The sequence below is a fragment of the Malus domestica genome, chromosome 11 (assembly GCF_042453785.1).
Source record: "Malus domestica chromosome 11, GDT2T_hap1".
Taxonomy (NCBI): Eukaryota; Viridiplantae; Streptophyta; class Magnoliopsida; order Rosales; family Rosaceae; genus Malus; species Malus domestica.
Window position 1 is genome coordinate 36,364,252 of NC_091671.1, and position 22,092 is coordinate 36,386,343.

General features: G+C 35.0%; 2 protein-coding genes across 3 annotated transcripts; one reads left to right on the forward strand and one right to left on the reverse strand.

The window, feature by feature from the left end:
- The first annotated feature begins 8,246 nt into the window (after nucleotides 1-8,246).
- On the forward strand, nucleotides 8,247-11,003 carry LOC103448873 (F-box/LRR-repeat protein At4g14103). The gene is made up of 4 exons (XM_008388129.4): nucleotides 8,247-8,734; nucleotides 8,989-9,953; nucleotides 10,104-10,250; nucleotides 10,355-11,003. Exons 2-4 carry the CDS (start codon nucleotides 9,018-9,020, stop codon nucleotides 10,658-10,660), a joined length of 1,389 nt encoding a protein of 462 aa, XP_008386351.2. The 5' UTR covers nucleotides 8,247-8,734; nucleotides 8,989-9,017; the 3' UTR covers nucleotides 10,661-11,003.
- Nucleotides 11,004-13,960: 2,957 nt separating this feature from the next.
- On the reverse strand, nucleotides 13,961-18,868 carry LOC103448779 (protein GRAVITROPIC IN THE LIGHT 1-like). 2 transcript variants are annotated; one of them, XM_008388044.4, is made up of 3 exons: nucleotides 18,529-18,868; nucleotides 18,014-18,138; nucleotides 13,961-15,953 (listed from the first exon to the last, which is right to left on the reverse strand). In XM_008388044.4, exon 3 carries the CDS (start codon nucleotides 15,951-15,953, stop codon nucleotides 14,331-14,333), a length of 1,623 nt encoding a protein of 540 aa, XP_008386266.2. In that variant the 5' UTR covers nucleotides 18,014-18,138; nucleotides 18,529-18,868; the 3' UTR covers nucleotides 13,961-14,330. The 2 variants fall into 2 exon arrangements, with proteins under 2 accessions (XP_008386266.2, XP_008386267.2); XM_008388045.4 differs by having other exon boundaries at nucleotides 18,014-18,134; nucleotides 18,529-18,811.
- Nucleotides 18,869-22,092: the final 3,224 nt, after the last annotated feature.

A 22,092-nucleotide genomic window follows, 5' to 3' on the forward strand; every position in this document is an offset into this window, starting at 1 on the left:
TATCTCAATTGTTGAATGGTGTATGTTATTCACATATCTCATTTTACTTCTCACATACCCTCTTAATTTCCGATCGTCGAATCGAATGAATTGAAGAAGATCAAATGACATAAATTAATAAGGGGTGTGTGAGAAGTAAAAAAAAATAAAAAAATATGCGGGTATCACAACCCTTGTTAAATTTGTTAGAAATGGATGCATTATTTTCTATTAAAGTTTTATATACTTGAGTTTCTTCCTCCTCTTCTATTTTCTTTTTTGGTGGACTTGAATTATTTTCAAATAGCCAAGGTACTCCTTCTCCTTAGATCCCATCAACTTTCCTGTTGGCCTGTGTAAATTAATAGAAGCATGTGGAGTGTGGACAGGCCCGGCCCTAAGGGTAGCCCAAAAAATAGTAAGAAATATCATAGTTCATTTGTTAGTGCAGTGAAAATATTGGCTTCATTTTTCTTTGGGGTGTTGAGTTTGAAACACGAAGCTGCATTTCAGTCACTAGATTTTTCTTAATTTTTCTTGTTTTTCAAATTTACTGCCAATCCATCTGTCCAAATGCATATAAAGTTATAAAACTCAAGTCTTTTTGCAATCTTTTTTCTTTCAACTTCTCATTCTCTCAATTTCTATCGAATGTTTAAACCAATTTCCTATTCTCTCCATTTCTATTGAATATTTAAACCAACTATCATATGGTCTTAAAGATTGTACTTTAAGATAATCAAAACTTTGAATTTTATATATTTCTTTTCAATGACTTTTTATTCAATGGATTATTTTAATATTCAATTCGTTAGTGTGATGTTGATTTTAGAAGAAAAAAATACAAGAAAAACAATTGGCGTTGAATTTATTATACTCGTCAATCAAGTTTTATTGTTATTTACTCTCGTAATCATCAAGTTTTATTGTTCTTCACTCTCAATCTTAAACTCTTGACTGCAAACATTTAGTACATTTGTGTCTAAAAACGTGAATCGTGTAATGTTTAAATAATGTTTGTATATTTATCTTCTTTTGATATTAATTTTTAATGATATTTGATGTGAAAATAGAACTTTTATGTATTTAGCGAATTCTTTTTTATACAAATCAATATACAAAGGACCGGGGATCAAAGAATTTTAGGGCCCCACTTCGAAGGCTCGCCTAAGGGCCCTTAAATTCTCAGGGCCGGCCCTGCATGTGGACTTAACTTAGTCTAGTTGATTAAAACAATATACTACACTTCATATACTCAAGTTGCAATCCTTCTCCGAACAATTTAATGAATCAAAGTAGAACATTGCTTGTAAAAAAAACAATGAGAAATTAGGTTTCCATCTCTCATTTTTCAACTCCATTGATTGAAATCTTATTCATTTTCAAATTTTTATCAAGGATCCCTTGGTTTTAATACACGTCATTAATTCTTCAAAAAAAAAAATACATGTCATTAATTATTTCAATAATAAAATATTTTACATGACAAGATAATTAAATCTTATTTCTAAATATATTCATTTAGTGTTAGAAACGTTACATTTGATATATTTTTATTTTTAGTTTGTACCCATTTTAATGTGCAACCTTTTGTTTTTCAAATTGTACCAATTTTCTTTTCAATTTTAGTTTGTACTATATTTATTTCTTTTCATGTCCATATTTTTCAAACTTTTATTTGTACTCATATTTTTTTAACTTTTTATTTGTACCCATAATTTATGCAAGATGTACCTTTTTTTTTTTTTTTTGTAAGTACAATTTTTTACATAAAATGTACCCATTTTTTAATGTAAGACCTATATACCCATTGTTTTATATATATATATATATATATATATATATATATATATATATATATATAAAATATATAATGTACCCATTTTTTTTATATAAAACGTGTAACATCTCACATCGGCCAACGGAAAGGGGATGATGTGCCTTATATGTACATGATTCCCTCCATATAGCACAAGGCCTTTTGGGAGCTCACTAGCTTCAGGTTTCATTGGAACTCCGAAGTTAAGCGAGTTCGGACGAGAGCAATCCCAGGATGGGTGACCCACTGGGAAGTTCTTGCGTGAGTTTCCAGAAACAAAACCTTAAGGGAATGGTAAGCTCAAAGCGAACAATATCGTGTTACGGCGGAGTCGAGTCTGGGATGTGACAAACGTACCACCTTTTTGTATAAAATGTACCAACTTTTTGTATGTAAAATGTACTAAATCACCAATTTTTTGTATGTAAAATGTCATTAATATAAGTAATGACAAATCATGGGTTTTATTTGAGTATAATTTCTCATTAAGATAAATTATACTTTTTTATATAAGATAATTTATTTTTTAATATTTTCAATCCCACGAATCATGAATTTTATTTAAAATCTCATTAATATAAGTAACTACAAATATCAAATTTTAATTTAAAAATTATAATAATCTATATAGAAATGCATTATTGCATTTCAGTCAAAGAACGTTGACAAATAGGGACCGCATCCAAAGTCACCCAAAAAACAATATAAAAGTATGGGAACATGTTCCACCATTCTTGAATAATGTATATTTCACCATATAAATTTTCATAATTGGAATTATTTAATATTTATTTGAAGATCATCTCTAAAAAATTATTTGAATCAAAGATCGTTTCGTCATCCAAATTTATAGAACAAATTGACGGTGTGAGTACCAAGTAACATATTCATGATGAACGATCTTTGATTGATTAATTTTTTTATATGAATGATCTTCAAATGAAGATTTATAAATTAAATGATTTTGTTTATGAAGTTTATATGGTGACGATGTAACGACCAGTCCACAAATATTACGAATTTTATCATTTTTAAAAGGGTAAATTACATAGTAGCCCCTCAGGTTTGAGGTTTATTGCAATCTTATACAACATCTTTAAAACATTTCACTTTCATACCTCAAGTACTATTTTATTTCAATTTCATACAACCGTTAGATTTTTCATCCATGGATCTGTTAAATGCTGACGTGGCTGCCACATATATGACGCGTGGCTGCCAAATGTCTGCCACGTGGCAAATAAAATAATTTTTTAATTTAAAAAAAAAACATATCTGCCACTTTTTTTTTTCTCTTTCTTCTTCTTCTCTTTCTCTTTCTTCTTCTTCTGGGTTCGGACCCCTTTTTTTTTTTTTTTTTCTTCTTCTTCTTCTCCCTCCTCCTCTTTCTTCTTCTCTTCTTCTTCTTCCTCCTTCTTCTTCTAGGTTTGGTCCCTTTCTTCTTTTTTTTCTTTTTTTTCTTCTTCTTCTTCTTCTTCCTCATCCTCCTCCTCTTTCTTCTTCTCTTCTTCTTCTTCCTCCTTCTTCTTCTGGGTTCGGTCCCTTTCTTTTTTTTTTTCTTTTTCTTCTTCTTCTTCTTCTTCTTCCTCATCCTCCTCCTCTTTCTTCTTCTCTTCTTCTTCTTCCTCCTTTTTCTGGGTTCGGTCCCTTTTTTTTTTTTTTCTACTTCTTCTTCTTCTTCCTCCTTCTTCTGGGTTAGGACCCCTTTCTTTTTCTTTTTTTTTCTTCTTCTTCTTCTTCTTTCTCCTCCCTCCTCTTTCTTCTTCTCTTCTTCTTCTTCCTCCTTCTTCTGGGTTCGATCCCTTTTTTTTTTTTTTTCTTCTTCTTCTTCCTCATCCTCCTCCTCTTTCTTCTTCTTCTTCTTCTTCTTCCTCCTCCTCCTCCTCTTTCTTCTTCTTCCTCCTTCTTCTGGGTTCGGACCCCTTTCTTTTTTTTTTCTTTTTTTTTTCTTCTTCTTCTTCTTCTTTCTCTTTCTTCTTCTCTTCTTCTTTTGGGTTCGATCCCTTTCTTTCTTTCTTTCTTTCTTTCTTTTTTCTTCTTCCAATTTCAGGTTTTTTTTTAAAAAAATTAAAAAATTATTTTATTTGCCACGTGGCAGACATTTGGCAGCCACGTGTCATATATGTGGCAGCCACGTCAGCATTTAACAGATCCATGGATGGAAAATCTAACGGTTGTATGAAATTGAAATAAAATAGTACTTGAGGTATGAAAGTGAAATGTTTTAAAGATGTTGTATAAGATTGCAATAGATCTCAAACCTGAGGGGCTACTATGTAATTTACCCTTTTTAAAATGTGAAATTACGAAAATGCCCTTCGAGGAAAATGCATTGACTTTTGTTGACCGTCTTGTCGTGTCATGTAAGATCCATTTCCTTAGCGTTTTCTTGTAGTACTCAGCGTTACGGACGCGTGGGCAGAAGCGAAGTCAAATTTGGAGTTATAACGAAAGAGTTATTAACGAACGAAGATGAGGGCAAAATGGTAATTTGACCATAAATCTGGAAGGCTTCAGATTTTGTTGGAACATCAATATGGTGCCACGTGTGTGGCCAGGATGAAGGGCAGTGATAAATGGATGGAGAAACGAAAGAAGAAATGAAGGAAATGAAGGAGTGATGGACTAATCAGAAGAGAGATTAAGGAGGGGAAAGGAGGGAGACAAAAACCACCCAAACCGAATTTCACCTTCTAACCGTTTCAGACTCGGCAACCCGATATCTGACTCGTTTCCCTGCAACTGTTCCGACAGGTTTTCCATCGATTTTTCCAGCTTTCTTCAACCCCCAATCACCACCAAACATCACCACAACATCCCATCATCCAATTATAGCCAAAATTGACGAGATTTCGTCATAATTCCACGAAAAACACCTTTATTGGTGCCATGAAACCCTAGCTGGCGATCCACCATTTCTGAAACGATCACCTTTGATTACCACCACCATTAGACACCTCTTGAGCCTAGGAACAAACCCCAAACAAGTTTGGGGGCGGCAGATCACCAGAGTGGATGAATTGAGGTTCACCATTTTTCAGGGTTACGACTGTTCATGGTGGTTTTTAGGCTACTTCCCGGCCGAATTGGTTTTCGTCCCAGGTATGAAACTTGTTCCTCTCATTGAGATTTTCATTCCTATAAAATTTAGGAATTTTTAGAGTTGTTGAATTTTCCGACGAGTCGGGGCTGCCGACCACCACCATGTGGCGGCTCGTGCAATAGTGCGTGGGGTGAAACCCAAGGTCCTTCCTTAGGTTTTTCGACATGCCTAATCTGATTCCACAGTCCGTTTTCTCAAATTCTAATGTTTTTGTAGAGTTATACTAAATGGTCCCTAATTGTGTTTAGGTGCGTTGGCAGGAAGCGACGTCATCCTCGCTAGCTCGAGCGGTTCCCAGGCAATAAAACATCTGTGAGTGGACCCCTTCTAAACTTACATATTTTTATAAAATATTAGCCTAGCATGCATTACATATTTCATGATTTGAGTACGTTTTATATTATGCTTTACGAATTTCTATATTTATGGTTTACGAGATATTTATGTTTTATCGCACTTACGTTTTACGAAAGGTTATGAATTATTAGATTTTCCTATATGAAACTCTATGGATTATGAATATGACTTATATTACGATTTTCGAATATGAGTTATAAATTATGGGATTTTCGTTTATGAAATTCTATGGATTCACGAATATGATTTATTTTACGGATTTTATGAATATGTGCTATCATGGATTGATGAGATAAGGCTTTAAGCTTTTGAGCTCCGGATTTGGATATGATTTTTGAGGTATGTTTCTTGGTGCTTATCTAGCGGGTTACCATACAACACATCCACACAACGTGGGTATGTAGATGTCTATGGCCATAGGACATAGTTGAGGATATTTGTGATGTTATATATTTCTTCTCCGACGTAACCCAGAGTCGTACAGCTTCACCTTCGGGTGATGGGGCCTACCATGTTTCTTCATTAGCATAACCCAGTGTCGTACAACTTCACCTTTGGAGATACACAGGTATTGCTTTCGGGCGAATGAGGAGTTGATGATATTGATGATATACCCTAGCTTCACTAGCCCGGGGCTAGTGTCGGTGTATGTGATGTTATGCATTTCTTCTCCGGCGTAACCTGGAGTCATACAGCTTCACCTTCGAGTGATGGGGCCTACCATGTTTATTCACTAGCGTAACCCAGTGTCGTATAGCTTCACATTCGAGTGATGGACAGGTACTGCCTAAGGCGACTATGATACCCCTAGAGAGTACAGTATTGATGAGATTTATGGATTTGCCTTCTGGTGATGATTGCACCATTATTGAGCATGGTATTACACGTACATATTTTACGAACATTTTCCATTGCATGCTAGGGTTTTCAAAAAACCTATTATGTAGTATTATATGTGTTTTCAAAATAAGGGGTTAGTATGTTCATAAAGAAAATGGTTTTCTTATTATTAGTATTATTAATATAAACTTTGGTCCACTCACCTTTTCGGTTTTGTGCCCCCTCAAGAGTTTGAATCGAGGCACACAGTCCCAGCGTTAGGGCAATTTCGCGTAGGGACCTTCAAGTCTTCTTAGGGTAGGACCCATTCCTCAGTTCATACCTTGTATATATTAATTCTTTCACATTATTCTTGATTAGTCGTATGATCTGAACATGATTTTGCATTAGTGTAACTCTTTCTAATTACATGTTTTAGTTATATGTGTGTTTAAAATGGCTTCGTCACCCTTGGGTGTCAGTCAGCACGTGCCTACCCTGATGTTTGGGGATATCGGAGTTGGGGCGTTTAAGAAGATACATTATTCACAAATGGTGGAATATGTGCATTCCTGGATTCCCCTATATGGAGAACACAAGTATTATCCAAAAGTATATAAGTTATGAAATTATATCAATAGACTAATAAAAATAAAAGTTAATCTTAACAAAAATAAAAAATAAAAAAAAATAAGCACAACGGAAGCTCACCACCTCACCAGTATGAAGTTTAGTGACGAATTAAGAATGAACAATATTTGGCTACTCAAAGGATGAATAGGAGTAGTTTTTACTCAAAACTGCTCGTTGTCAACTCATAGAACTTCACATTTATGATTAAAACCGCTCATATTATAAATCACTCTATAAAGATTATCTCTGCAAATAATCAATTAAAACTAAGATCGTTTAATCATCGAACTGTATAAAAACAGATGAACGAAATTGGTAAAAGCATTACGAACAACCTATGTATTTGTTATTATAGATTGACTAAACGACCTTATGTTTAATTCATTTATTTTTAATTCATTTTTTAGAGAAATGACCTTTACAATGTGTTTCATAATATAACCAATTCTGATATAAGTACAAAACTATGTGATTTGAATACGAAGAAGTTTGAGTAAGAGGTTATACTCATCCTTAAGTAGCTAAGTATTGTTCATTAAGAATGGACCAAGATTAAGAATCTCTTTCATCCCACGATCGAGATTGAGAATCTCTTTAATCCGGGTAACTATTCCAATTGGATATTTGTAGAATATTTTTTTTATTTTATGAATGCCTACACAAAGAGTTCTAAATTTGACGCCAAAAATGTTTTTCTTATTATCTATTTGTACCATCATTTGTATCATAGCCCTACCTCTATTAGAGAGATTGTACAAGTGATGGTACAAATAAATAGTAAGTGTTGCATTACTCATTTGACACAGGATAATGGTGCTAATCATATGATCTTTTCTCCCTCGAGAAGCTCTGCACTTCCCCTCTATTTTCTATAAAACTCATCAAATTAGACCTAGTCCAGTAAAAAGACGAGAGTGACCTTGAAAAGCAGGTGAAAGTTGACCCAGTCAAATTGTAATGTAATATAACCACGAGCTGGTGGCCCAATGATAAGGGACGGATTGCGAGGCTTCCTTCAAATTAAAAACTTGAGGTCTTGGGTTCTAAACCCGATGTTGGTGAGGAAGCCAAACTTGTGGTCAAAGGGAGATACCTCTGTGAGTCTTCCCAGCTCCCGGAATTGGTGGATAACCATGATTTACCACCAATTGTCCCCCTTTAAAAAAAATATATTGTAATGTAATATGAAGTTGCATAATGCTAGGTAGACCAATTTATTAGACCAAATTTAACTCTAATCTAATTATCAACAACTACGTCATATGATTTAAAAAATTGATTATCTTCTCAGCATTACCTGATAATATTTGATTAATTGTAAAAAAAAATTGGTTTTGTTGCAGTCCTAATTTCTAAGAGTGTGATTGTGTAGAATTCGACAATATCTTTTAAATACTTTCCTAATTATAAATGTATTACTTGGAGAACAAAGATTCTTTATGCATATTTTTTTCAACCAACAAAACATGGTAATTTCGATATAAAACAAAACAAAACAAAACATGGTAATTTCATATAAAAAAAAAACAAAAAAACAAAACAAAACATGGTAATCATATCAGATATCATTAAACTCGTGGTTTTCTATTCTCTGTGGTGTTCCTCAAATATCATTTAAATAGTTGATTTGGTTCTTCATTTGATTACTACAAAATTTCTACCCTTTGGTAGATCACAAGCTAAATCTGATGGGGCATCAAACCCTATGATATTAGGGAATTTGAAGAACACAAAACCATCGAACACCTTAAAAAAATCGATTGGTTATACCATGGATATGGTGCAGACTGGTAGTGCGATCTGCGGCAATGAGAGACGCAGCTGCCTAATTGTGTTTAGGGCTGTAGATTTTCATTAGGTTTAAAGTTCTATCCGGTTTGCTCCTTATAATTTCAGTTTATTCTAAGACCCACGATCTGATATGTATTCAATTCTTTCATACTCTCTCAGCTGGCAAACAAATTAGGGCACAAAAGCTAAAATCATATTGCGTATTGGGTCCACAAATCGAGAACAATATCCAGGTATTTTTTCTACACTCTGAACTTTTTATTCCTTTCTACATCCTGACCTGTTTGGATAACAGTTTAACGAAACGCATAAACGAAAAGAAAACATGGGTGCATATTGCCACTTATAATTCTCCTGTTTAATCGAAAGCTAATTAAACATGCTGAAAATCCTTTGGGATATTGCCTTTTAATTTCTACAGTAGCTAGATTGTTAAATATTGACTAAGAAGGTTTCGATCAAAAACCTAACATTTTATATTTTTCAGGAAATATATATATGTCTAGCACATCTTAAATGGGTTCGAACTCAATGCCTTGTCAAACGTGCAGTGAAGATAGGATCAGTAGATTACCAGATGGCATTCTTTGTCACATTCTTTCCTTCCTTGATATAACCGAGACTATAAAGACCAGCGGTTTATCACACAGATGGAAGGATGTGTGGGTTTCTTTTCCCAATCTTAAGTTCAATGTACAAAACCCGGAATCTGACAAAGGCCGTAGTGCAGGATTTGTGGATCAAGTACTTTCCCATAGTGGATCGTCAAGCATTCAGCGGTTCGAACTTGTATGTTACGGGGTGGATGATTATTTTTCTCGTGTTCATGATTGGGTTTGCACTGCTCTTAGGCGTAATGTTGTTGAGCTCCTTCTTTATTTGCTTCCAAATCCAGGGAAGCTTTATGAGTTTCCTCAAAGCCTTTTCATGTGCAAGACTTTGTCGGTTTTGAAGCTGAGGCTGCAATTCGATCTTATTGCTATTCCCTCAAACTCTGATTGTTTTCCACATCTCAAAATCCTCCATGTTACAGTCTGTTGCCCGAATGCTGACTCAATAAAGAAACTTTTTTCATGTTGTCCAGCACTTGAAGATTTGGTTATAGATGGACTTATTTCGAAAATCGCCAGAGAAGAACGTCTCCTCTTGAGCTTCACTGTCTCTGCACCTAAACTCAGAAGACTACGAATATGTTTGCGGGGTGGTGCTAAGAACTACGTTTCTATTAATATTAATGCTCCACATCTTGAAAAGTTGGATCTCTTTGACAATTTTTTGGTGGACTATGAATTGAAGAATGAAAAATCCCTAAGCACAGCCAAGATTGCTGTCCAAATTCATAAGAGATGTCAGAATGATCACCTCGACAATGATTATGCTGCTCGCATGCATAGGCTTTTCGCAGGAATTATCAATGTTAAGTATCTCTCTCTTTCAGCTCCAATTTTGAGAGTAAGTATTCTCTAAGTTGTTTCTCTTCGTCCCCAATAACCTTCTTGTTTACGTGCTGAAATTAATCAATGGCAATGCTGCATTTTTTGAGGAAGTCTGTAAATTGTGATTAAGTCTTTGATACATCTATTTTCTTTGTCATTCTTGTAGGATTCTGATCCTAAATTTCAACATCTTTTGCCTACATTTTATAATTTGAACCACTTGGAAGTACTTCTTAAAACGTGCTGCTCCTGGAAATCATTGATAAAGTTGCTCGAGATCTCACCCAATCTGGAGAATCTTGTCTTTGAAAATGTAAGCACATAGAAAAGATTACGCTCGTGTTATATGCATGGTTACTTATATACAGTTTTCGAAGAATATCTTTAACTCATTAATGTTTCTTTTAATATGCTTAGAACGTCGAATGTTATACTGCTGATGACAACAATGAGCTCCATGAATGGTGTCCACCGAACATTGTGCCTATTTGTTTGTTGTCAAGCCTGAAGTCTATTTCCGTACGAGGATACAAATGGCGGCCAGATGAGATGGAAGTGGCAAAGTACATGCTGGAGCATGGTGTAGTTTTGAAGAAAGTGACAGTTTATACTAGAAGTATCCCTACGGAAAAACAAATGGAGTTGGAGCAGGAGTTTTCAAAGTTCCCAAGGGCATCAAAAACTTGCCAAACTGAACTTGTGGAACTCAAAGCAAAAGGTTAGACCATTACCAAATGTTGTGAACGGAATCCTTTCTGTTCTGATGGAACATGAGTGACATAACTTTGTATTGTTTTTGGCTTTCTTTAAATAATCATGGTGAAGAAATTCGACACAAGTTCATGCAAAACTATGTGAGTCTACCTTTCCCATTTATGCGGATGTGCGCAAGTTGTAGTCACCAATCAGTTTGGATGAAGGAATTTAAGATGAGAGGGCCAGCAACTTTCTTATTTCAGGCTTTTCACTTTTATTCTCAGGTGTACTTCACTAGCACTCAAAACTAAGTGAGAAGGTTGATAGCATTTTTTCATTTAGTATTACTAATCAAAACGATGGAATTTGAAACAATGAAATTTAATTTCCTAGAATTTGTGAAACTTCTTGTTTGTTTGCCTAATCCAAAAGATGAATCGGTTTTTGTATGATTAAACTGTTAAACACCACTCACCAATGCACTACAAGCTCTTTATTGTTAAACCTAGTAGCCAATAAATAGATGGTACACCACGTGTTTTTATATAAGTGGTGAAAATTTTTTATTTTTAAGTTTTTAACCTTTTAACACACATATCTCACCATTTATATGGGGACACGTGATGTACCACATCGTGTGACAGTCACACTAAAAAATCTCTCCTCCGTCCCTGCATCAAACCTCAAATTAAAGGGTTCGATGAAGACGAGAAAGGTATATTAATTGTTTCCTTAAGTATCACTCATAGATTTCGCGTTGCACTGAACGCACCATAGTATAGTATTATACATTTTCCCATTATAATGATTCTCTCTAGAATATTACTTCACCATATACACTGAACAATGTAATGCGAGTGCTTACCAGAAGTTGAGAAATGTCGTTAGCCAAGGATGAGATTGTTTATACTTACCGTTAGCTTTTTAGAGGTTGTTTCTTATTTAATTTGAAAAGATATATAGTTTTTAAAAATAACAATGTAACTAGATTACTTAATACTCGTTAAAGTGCCATGTATAGTTTTCGATCCCACCGACTCTGTTGGTGACTCGTGTAAAAAAAATTATTAGCTGCACATAAAGCAACCTGTTCAATTGAGCGCCGCAAGAACACCATGAGAATGAGATGAGGAAGGAAACACTGAGAATGAGACTTCAAAAATTCGAAGTGTCTTGAAAATTCAAATTGAACACTGCAAAAATCCCCATCATCTGATATGAGACGTTCATAATGCATACATCAAATCATATCCCAAACTAACGGCTAAAAATTTTAGAATTGGATCCACTCTGGACCTTAGTGTCCGGAGCCTAAGGATCAACTAATTTGAGTTGCACAAATTGAATTTAACGGTCTTCATTAACTCATTTTCCTGGCTCACCACACACACACCAACGGCTCTTATTTCTTTTACACACCAATCAGCAGCTCAAATAGATTGATCCTTAAGGTCTGGATACTAAGGTCCGAAGCAAATCTAATTCCAAAAATTTTGGTGTAATATCAGGACATAATAATAAAAATTATTATTATAATTCCTGTCGTCAACCTCCTCTGCAGCTACTTGTATACGCATATGCACTCGGTAAAGATGGTGAAAGGATAAGTACACAAGTAACTTTTGACTATTGATGCAAATTTATGTATCTCAACCATTTAGATTTAGGCCATAAGGACATTGTGCATGCGCGACGGTTTCCAGTGAAATCCAAGCAATATAGGCATCGATAGTTGCAAGTCACTCACAAGCCACGATAAAAATTTACATGGAACTAGAATTTTAAGATGCTAGTATCTCAAACTTTATCTTAAATCCTAAAATTTTTTTTTTTAGAAACCACTTTAAGTGTTTTTTTTTTCATTAAGCACTTGCATTTTTATTAAAATTATAATATACTTACAATCAAAACGATTTTACTAAAGTGCTTATAGAGAGAAGTGTTACTAAAAAAAAAAAAAAGCAGTTTCAAACGAGTAGAATACCACTCCGTTGATTTACTTGTTATATTATCCACAATTATCGGAATCTGAAGACGTTATGTGATAGGGTTAGAAATTTCACTGTCGAGAGGGTATATGCCATGTCAATGTGTCTCCTATAGTTAATGCCACAACTGCCGAAATCTCATTAATTCCATCATTTTCCACAGCCAAATAATGTGACCCTTCCTGCAAAAACGACCAGCCATAGCAAAATCAAGTATTTTTGCATAGGGGGAGGGGAACACACCGCGTGATCAAAGACTCTACGCAAGTGCCACATACACCCTTCCACAGAGAAATAAGACAAATTTGCCAATAAAATGGCCCCCCATATCCACCGACCAGCCACATAAAATTAAATAGCAAGTAGGCGTACTATGTGGGACCCCCTCAAGTGGTGCATTATTATTTTTTTATTGTTTGTTTTATAGACCAATGTGTATCATGCATCAATTGGTCATGAATGCATATTGCAGAGTGCAGAGAAATAAAATCAGCTTTTGCTCAGTTCAATGAAGGTGGCATTGATTTTCAACATTACTCGTAGATGTATTGTTATCATTTACGAGTAGACTAATGATACTTGTAATGTGACACAATTGTGAACTGTTGATCAATAAAAATTGACAGAGTTTGAACTTTATAAACATGTCATCGTTTACAAGTAAACTCATGCCATTTACAATTATGGATGACTATGAACTGTTAATTAATGTGAGTTAGACTGAAAGTCGTAGATTGATGCCACTGTCCACTCATAGATTGATGGCCGCCGTCCACTCATAGATTGATGTTGCGTGTAGTGTTGAACGACTAGTGAATCGCTAATTGATTAACGTAAATTCCACAATTTTTCAAGAAATTGTGGAATTTGCGTGTAGTGTTGAACGACTAGTATTACTCATTGATATATGTTTATCATCTACGAGTAGACTAAATGCCACTTGTAACATAGAATGATTGTAAACTGTTGATCAATAAGAATTTACATATTTGAACTTTGTAAACGAATGTCATTGTCCACTCGTAGACTAACGAGTAAACTCATGTCACCTTTATTGTTGAACAACCGTGACCTGTTGATTAATATGAATCAAACTGAAAGTGGTAGATTGATGCCACTATCCACTCATAGATTGATTTTACGTGTAATGATAAACAACTGTGAACCGCTAAATGACTAATTTGAATTTCACAAACACGAGCATCACAATTAATTATTGATTAAAGTGAATCTCACAGTCAGCGATGGGCCAACCCAAATTGACCATGCAGCATGTATGACATACCAATCCATTGCAACCATTGGTGCAAATGAAAAGCAGGGAGACAAGTAAAAGAAATAGGAACACAAAAAATTCCGACTATATATTGTTATTTACATAATTAAGAAACCTGCCCATGTCCGGTTAACAATGATGCAAAACAGCTAGACAATCCCTCTGTCACTTGTCCTAATATTAACAAAATTTTGGAATGTCCTTGGAAGAAAATTTAAAAAACTAGGACATGATGCAAAAAAAATATAAAAAAAGATTCAAAAGGTAGCTTCCAACACAACGGTCCAACGCGCTTTCCCTTTTTCAAAGTATGGAGGATGAAATTACCAAAAGTGACCAAGTTGGAAGTGCCCCGCAACTTCGTCCCGAGATCCAAACAGGAAAGTAAACCCGATGTTGTGGGGCCCGAGTTTTGCCGACGATCAATCACGGTTTACCTTTGCTTTGTCGGAGCGGATTGCAACCGAGTGAGGTAAACTTGGCACTGAATGACAGATTTACCGAGTCTGAATCCCGGAACAACTGTGAATCCCACCTGCGGTTCAGATGTTGTTGAGAGGAACGCTTCGTCAGCTAAGCTTTCCATGTACACTTCTGAAAATCGGCATCCCTTGCTTACTTGGAAGATTGCGGCTTCAGGATTGAAGGAGAAGGCCAAGCAATGCAGGAGCCAGACACGTTTCGCCATTTCAGCAAACGAAGTAAAGAAATTAGAGCTCGGAAACTCACCTGCATTGATGAGGTTTCTTTGATTCAGATTGCCGAAAAATGATGTTTCCATCTTGGGATGCACCAGTCGTAAGTACTTGACACGGCAGAACTTAGCAAATGCTGATCTGGGATTCTGGGCAAGGTACTCCTTCGGCTTCATTGATTTGAGCTCCGTAAATCTCACAAAAAAGAGCTGCTGCTGTTGTTTCTTTTTCTCTGGCAAGGACTCATTTGGGAGTAAGAAGTTGGGATGCTGGAAAGCATCGAACATTTCCTTGCAAACAAAGTGTTCGAATGCAAAACACTTGTGGTCTTCTTTCCAATAAACCACATTGCGGTCAATCGCTTTAGCTGCTGCATGAATGTCCCAACCGGTAGATTTCATATCATCCATCATCATCCTAACATAGCTCCGAATGGACTTTACTGTGTGTCGGAGAACAGTAATGAAATGGTTAGGACTTGAACCAGATAACTGAAGATTGTACACATGTAGCTGCCCACTCTGGTTTAATCTTCTCTCCAGCAACTTATTCTGATTCTTGGCCTCCTCTAACTTTTCTCCAAGAAACACAATTTCAGAGTCCTTAAGCCTCACCTGAGATTCCAACTTTTTCCCCATGATTTCATAGGTTTTTAGAACACTCTTCTGCTCCTCGATCTCAGCCAAAACCAGTGTAGTCTCAGGTTTAGGATCAAACTGCTTTTTTAAGAAACACCGCTTCAACTCAGACAAGTTCTTCAACTCGGAGACTACCTCTTTGTCAGCAGCTTGGATTCCTTCACCATCATAGGGAGACTGAGCATACTGTAGTTGTGCATACGCAGCTTTGACAGATGAAACGCTTGCAAACAGTTTCGCTACAAGAGCCTCAAGGGCGACTCTTTCCTGAAGCTCCTCATTGTTCTTGTCAAATGACTCAGACCGACCAACCATAACCTTACCACCATTCCGGTCATTTTTGACATTTTCTTGGGACTTGACTTTCTGAATTCCAATTTCTTGAGACTTCCCCTTCTGCACTCCATTTTCTTGGTAGTTTACCTTATGACCTCCAAATTCTTGGGATTTAACCTTCTGAACTTTGAATTCTTGGGACTTTACTTTCTGAACTCCGAACTCCTGGGACTTAAACTTCTGAACTCCGAACTCCTGGGACTTAACGTCCGGAATTCCGAATTCTTGGGACTTAACCTTCGGAATTCTGAATTCTTGGGACTTGACTTTTTGAACCCCATCGACTGGGGCAATACCTGTTGCAGCCCGAAGATGAAGAACTTTAGCAATAGTACGTGCGAATCTACTCTTATTCGGGGTCACAGATGATGGTCTCACCGAATCCATCTGCAAAACAAAGATCACAAATGATGGAGAGGGGATAGATAGAGTGATGAAGATCTAAGAGATTCTATCCCAAAAAAAAAAAAAAAATTTAAAGAAACAAAGGAATAAAGATACGGGGATGCTAATGATGACAATGATGAGAGTGTTGAAGGAAAGCTAAAAAAGCAATATGCTTTAACACTTAGACCACGGCCATTGATTGAGGAGTGAATGTTTCTTTTAGTTTTGCTATTTCAACTTTTAAGAGTTTCCGATTTGCTTTCTTTCGAAAGTGTAACAAAAGTAGATTTGAAAACGCGGGAAAAAGCGAAAGCAATGCAGAGTGAGTGAAGAACACGAAGAGGGAGAAGCTATGGAAGAGATATTCAGCAGACAGGATCAAAAGACGCGTATAAATCAAAATTCAAAGTGCGAATCAATGGAACACTGGGAACCTCCGTTACAATGACACATGCATTACACACCAAAGATCAAAGATTAAACAATAATACACTTTTTAATAACTTAATTAGAATTTGGAGGGCATGGTTAGTGGTGATTCCTGCTCTTAACATTCTTTATCATTCTCTTCCCAGCTCTACCGTCGGGTCATTCCTACTATTCAAGTCAACAAAATTTAGGTAAGTGCATTGCACCCTTCATCTTAGAAAATAAAAAGGAGCTAATTTCCAAACCCCTTTTTGTGTTTGTGGGCCCCGCCGTCGGACCCACGCCACACACATCAATGGTTGCCTAATTTTTTCTCCAAGTCAAAATTGGCCTTGTCAAGTGAGTTCCAAGTGTTAGATGACTAAACAAGTAGATTATAACAATTAAAATGTAATTGCAGGACACAAAAAACCTTGTCTAACCAAATTAACAAAAAAACACAAACACAAAGGGTTAGTAGCTCGGTTGGTCAAGAACATTACATCCTTGCATCCGAGGTCCGGAGCTCGATATACAAAATAAAATAAAGGGCATCAACCCTAGGATTCCCTGAGGCACCCCACGTAGAACAACAGTGAGGTCCTAAAGAGTAATCTCCGCAAAATCAGAAAATCTGAAATTCGTGGGACCCATCATAGTGATAATCTGATTAAGAATTTTGGATCATCTACACCACAATCATGATTTTTTAGTACAACCAAAGGCGGTGGATTCTTTTCCTTGTCCTTCCCCAATGCATCACACCGTCACCATATAAGAACATGAAATTACAATCACCCCCACTGGATAACACTTCATGGCCCAGAAAAAACTCATAGAGATCTGAGCCAGATTTTACATGACGTGCAGACTATTATTGTAATCCAACGGGCAAATATTTGATTCCCACTGCCACATTTTTCCTGCTCCCCGTATACTGACAAACCTCGTCTCCCTCCATTTTTTTGCGTTTGTGACTCATTGCCTTAACCCATTAGAAAGTTAAAAAGAAGCTAGATTACTAAGATTATATAAATATAGGTTAAGTTAGATTATACATATATAGATTTCTCAATGCCATACTTAACCATGTTTCTAATTTAATTCACTGAGTTCAAATAACAAGCGTCGTTGTCACACTATCACATTTAGTGATTACATTGCCAAAGTGGGTTTCGCGGAAACCCCACTTAACGAAAGACAATAGTTAGTAGGTGGATCAGCAAATGTGGTAACAAATAGCACTACCAAATATTGACATACTAATCTTAACATGAACTCCCTCAAATGAGTGTTAAACAAAAGATTACAGATCTTGCGTTGAACCCTACAAGCTGGACACCACAAATCTCTTACTATTCTGAGCAATAAGATTTGCAAAAGCAAAAGGGTGGGGGTTCCACACAGATATAACAAAGCAAAGTCATTGGCAAACACAGAAACCATATCACAAATGCAAAGTGTGGAACAGGGGGGGTCCAGGACCACTATTCTGGTCCAGCAAACACTTTAGCAGAACATAACCCTATAATCATGGGCAAAAATAGACCCAAACCGGTAATTAATCATGCCATTCATCATAAACCAAGCCTTGCTTTGACCACTAACTGGTCAATTAAACAATATCTCGCGTAAAATACAATTCAACAGACCTTAGAAATATCACGAGAAAATGCGACCAGTTTCAGTTTCTCTTCATTGTAACGTAAATCTCAAGCGAACAGAACGTCGACAAGACAAGACAACCCGCCGGAGGACGAAATGGTGTCTTTCCTACCTTGCAAAACAAACCCAGAAATCAGAAACACTGAAAAAAATAAAAAAATAAATAATTGATATTTTCTGAAAAATAAATTAAAAAAGCAACTTACTTTGTGTTTTTTCTTTCCAATGAGAAAACAACAAGTGTTCTTAGAAACCCAGAAGCAAAAATCGAAGAAATGAACAGAAAAACTTCACAAACGGCGTTTGGATTTTGAGGAATACATATAAAAAAAATCACCGACCTTAGCTCTAATTAAAAACTAAAAAGAGAAAAATAATGTAGAATAAACCGTTTCACAAACCCCAAAATATGAATTAAATGCATAAATTAAATAAACGAAAATAACAAAAATGGCCAGCTAAAAACCCAGCAGGAAAGATTAAAAAACAGCGCAGTTCTTACCTTCTGAGGAAAACACTCGGATTTCTGAGGGGTTTTTGTATCTGTTTCCGAATCGAACTCTTCAAAGGCTTCAATGCCTGAAGGATTTTGGGCTTTGTTTTCCGACCGTTCTCAGAAACGAAAAACTGGGTTTTGGAGACGGAAACGGAGTTTGAAAAGGGTTTTTGAAAATGCGTTTTCGGAGAACGAAAGGCCAGAGATTTTCAAAGAAAAACACAGAGAGGGAGAGGGAGGAACGAGCGTGGTGTGAAATGCCGAAAGAGGGCACGGTTTTGGGAGAAGGGTTCGACAGCGGGGAGCATTGGGAATTAAAAAGGGCTCGCAGGGTCGGGTCGCTTTCGGAATTTTATTACACCGGATATGCCCTTTTAATTGTAGGGGTATTTACTGGTCCGTTGTGGTCGGAGACGTTGAGGTGGGGTAGGGGTATTTTGGGGTTTTAAAGGTGAAACCTGATCGTGTAGACTGGTAGATCTGACGTACGTCGCAGGTGGAGAAGTTTGGAAAAATGCACGGTGCGTGTTGATTGTTGGAAACGGTGTCGTGTGTGGGTACTGAGTCGGAGGTTTAGGTGTGAGTGGGTGCGCATGTCAACATTTGTCACCTCTTCTTTCCCAACTAAGCAAATATTCATATTCTTTGTTAATGGAAAATATGAATTATTTGATTCGAGAATATCGATATGTTTGTGGACAATATTTTTTAAAGAAAGGAAGAAAATTCATACAATATGCATCTATGCTTTTTCACGACCAAATTCATATGGAAGGGAGTGTGAACGAGAATAAAGATCTAATGCAATTTTCTGACAAAAAAAAATCCAAGTGCAATTTTGTAAAGTTAAAATGTTTAAAGCAAAAGTTGTGTTATCTTTTTTTTTTTTTTTATTAGCATCTCACAAAATATTAAATGCATCCCATATTAAAATTTAATATTAAATAACTTATTTACCTCATTATGCAATGTCAATTTTGACCTTATTAGGTTTAAAACAAAATTAAAAAATTTATAATTACCCCCCAACTCACTTTTAGTGTATTATTTCTCTTATTCAACTACCAAACCCACTTTTCACCCTTCATTGTAGAACGAAACCATAACCAATGAAACTACAGACATGTTGATTGAGAAAAATTATTTTTGAAAGTCTAATGGAATCATTTGGTGCCAATCCCCATCAAATTTGTTGGCTCCTTTATGTTTTTTGTATTAGAAAGATGGAGACCTAGTTCTTCAATAAATGAATGACAGCATATGTATGGGAAAACCCGCCTTGCCATCCCAAAGAGAAAAGTTTAGCGATTAAGAAAGGCAACATTTTTTGTGGCCGCCCTTAAGAAAAAGGGTAGCAACTATAGGAATCTATTTCAATTGAATGTTAGACAATGTCAAAGAATGTGAAATGCAATTAAAAGACACATAACCCTCTAGCCAAGAGAAATCGAAGAAAATGTTCAAATTCAACAAGAAATGGCATTCTTTAAGTCATTAGAAACCGAGACCCAAAACAATTTCCAATACTTATCCTTTATTTTTTTAATTCAGTCTTCAAATTTATGCTTAAACATCCTGGTATTTCTTTCTAGACAAACCATCCAGAACATTACCATTGCACCAATCCCATAAAACTCTTACCTTTTTTCTCTAATCTAACCATTTTTCGAATCATTCATTTTGAAATCATTCGGCAAACTAAACGCTCAAATGTTTAGATTCAGTCCTTGAAAATTAAAAATGAGTGTCATAAGATTTGAGAAATATGGGATGTATGTAGATTATATAAGGTGTATATTGAGAATGTGGGGTGTGGGGGTATTATGGGGAAGTACATAGATTATATAAAGTGTATATTGAGAATGTGGGGTGTGGGGGTATTATGGGGAAGTATGTGGGGTGTGGGGGTATTATGTGGGGTGTATCAAGATAATTTTTAAGTGAAAAAGCAAATGTGAAGTGTATTAAGTATGTGGGGTGTTAATATAATAAGCCTTTTTTTTTATTATTGTTTACACTCTTGTTAACTTTTGTCATTAATCTTTTTCAATTCATTCTATTTTTTGATATTTTTCAATTGGAAAATTTTGGATGCGGTCCTTAGTTATGAATTTTCTTTTATTGAAACCTTGTTGGTTTTTAATTTTTGATTGACGTCCCTGAAAGTAATGTGATAATTTATTTCTATGTACGTTACTATATTTTTTGAATTAAAAATTAGAAATTTTAGTTGTTTATATAAATGAGATTTTAAATAAAAAAACCATAATTTGTGGGATTAAAAATATTAAAATATAAATATACATAGTGTGTGTGTGTGTGTGTGTGTAAACATGGGTACATTCATCAAAATTAACCAAAATATTATTGTGTCAAAACATGGGTACATTCTTCAAAATCACAACAAAAAAAAATTAGGCTTAATAATATTAGTAAATTTCTTCGATAAACTTGACATGGATACATTTTAAAATCAAAGAAAAAAGAATGTACCCATATAAGTTTAAAAATGGATTAGAAAAAAATTGAATAGATTTTATATAAAAAAAATGATACAGTTTACATATAACAAATTGGTATTTTTAAGAATGAGTACATTTTAAGATTAAAAAGTTTTACATGAATGGGTACATATAATTAGCATGGGTACATTTAGCAAAATAAAAAGTACAAATAAAAAAACATATATGGGTACAAATACAAATAAACTTTAAAAAATATGGGCAAAAAAAGAATTTAATATATGGGTACAAATTAAAACTGAAAAGAAAATTGGCACAAATTAAAAAAGAATTACATTTAAAAAATAAAACTAAAAATATATGATAAAAAATTTAGTCATAAATATAAATATACTAATTGTAACATTTTTAACATTAAATGAATATATTTATAAATAAAAAAATATTTTATTTTTGAAATTATTAATGATGTTAATAATATCCAAGGATCTTGATCAAAAATTAAAAAGGAATAGCATTTTAATCAATGAAGTAGCAGAATGAATGATGGGAACCTAATTTCTCATTTTCAATTTATGACGATCGGAAATTAAGAAGAATATGTAAAAGGTAAAAAAAAAAGTGGGGGCAGCACAACCTTAAATCAAATATTCATATCAAACAAAAAATAAGTGTGTGAAAAATAAAAAAAAATATAATAGTTGACATAGTGGTTCATTCAAACCAAAATAAAAATTAATCAGATTGAATTACATCTACTACTACTTTTATCTACTTCTATCACTTCTGTAATAAACATCATTCACAAGATATTCATCTTAAATTTCTATATCCGGCCCTCAAAATCTCACAACCATTCTTATAGATGCTGAGCCACAATTTGTTCACTTTGCTAGAGCAAGTTCTGTGTTCAAATCGACAAATTTCTTGTTGAAATATCAATTCAATGACCCTCTTCCATTCCGTTCATACAAAAGCATAAGACATATTTAGCAAACTATGTCTTTGTTTAAACACCAAAATTAATCGAAAACAAATAAACTAATAATTAACAATTGGATTTAAGTTTTGCGTGATTACTAAATCAAAATCGTCCCACGTCTTTAGA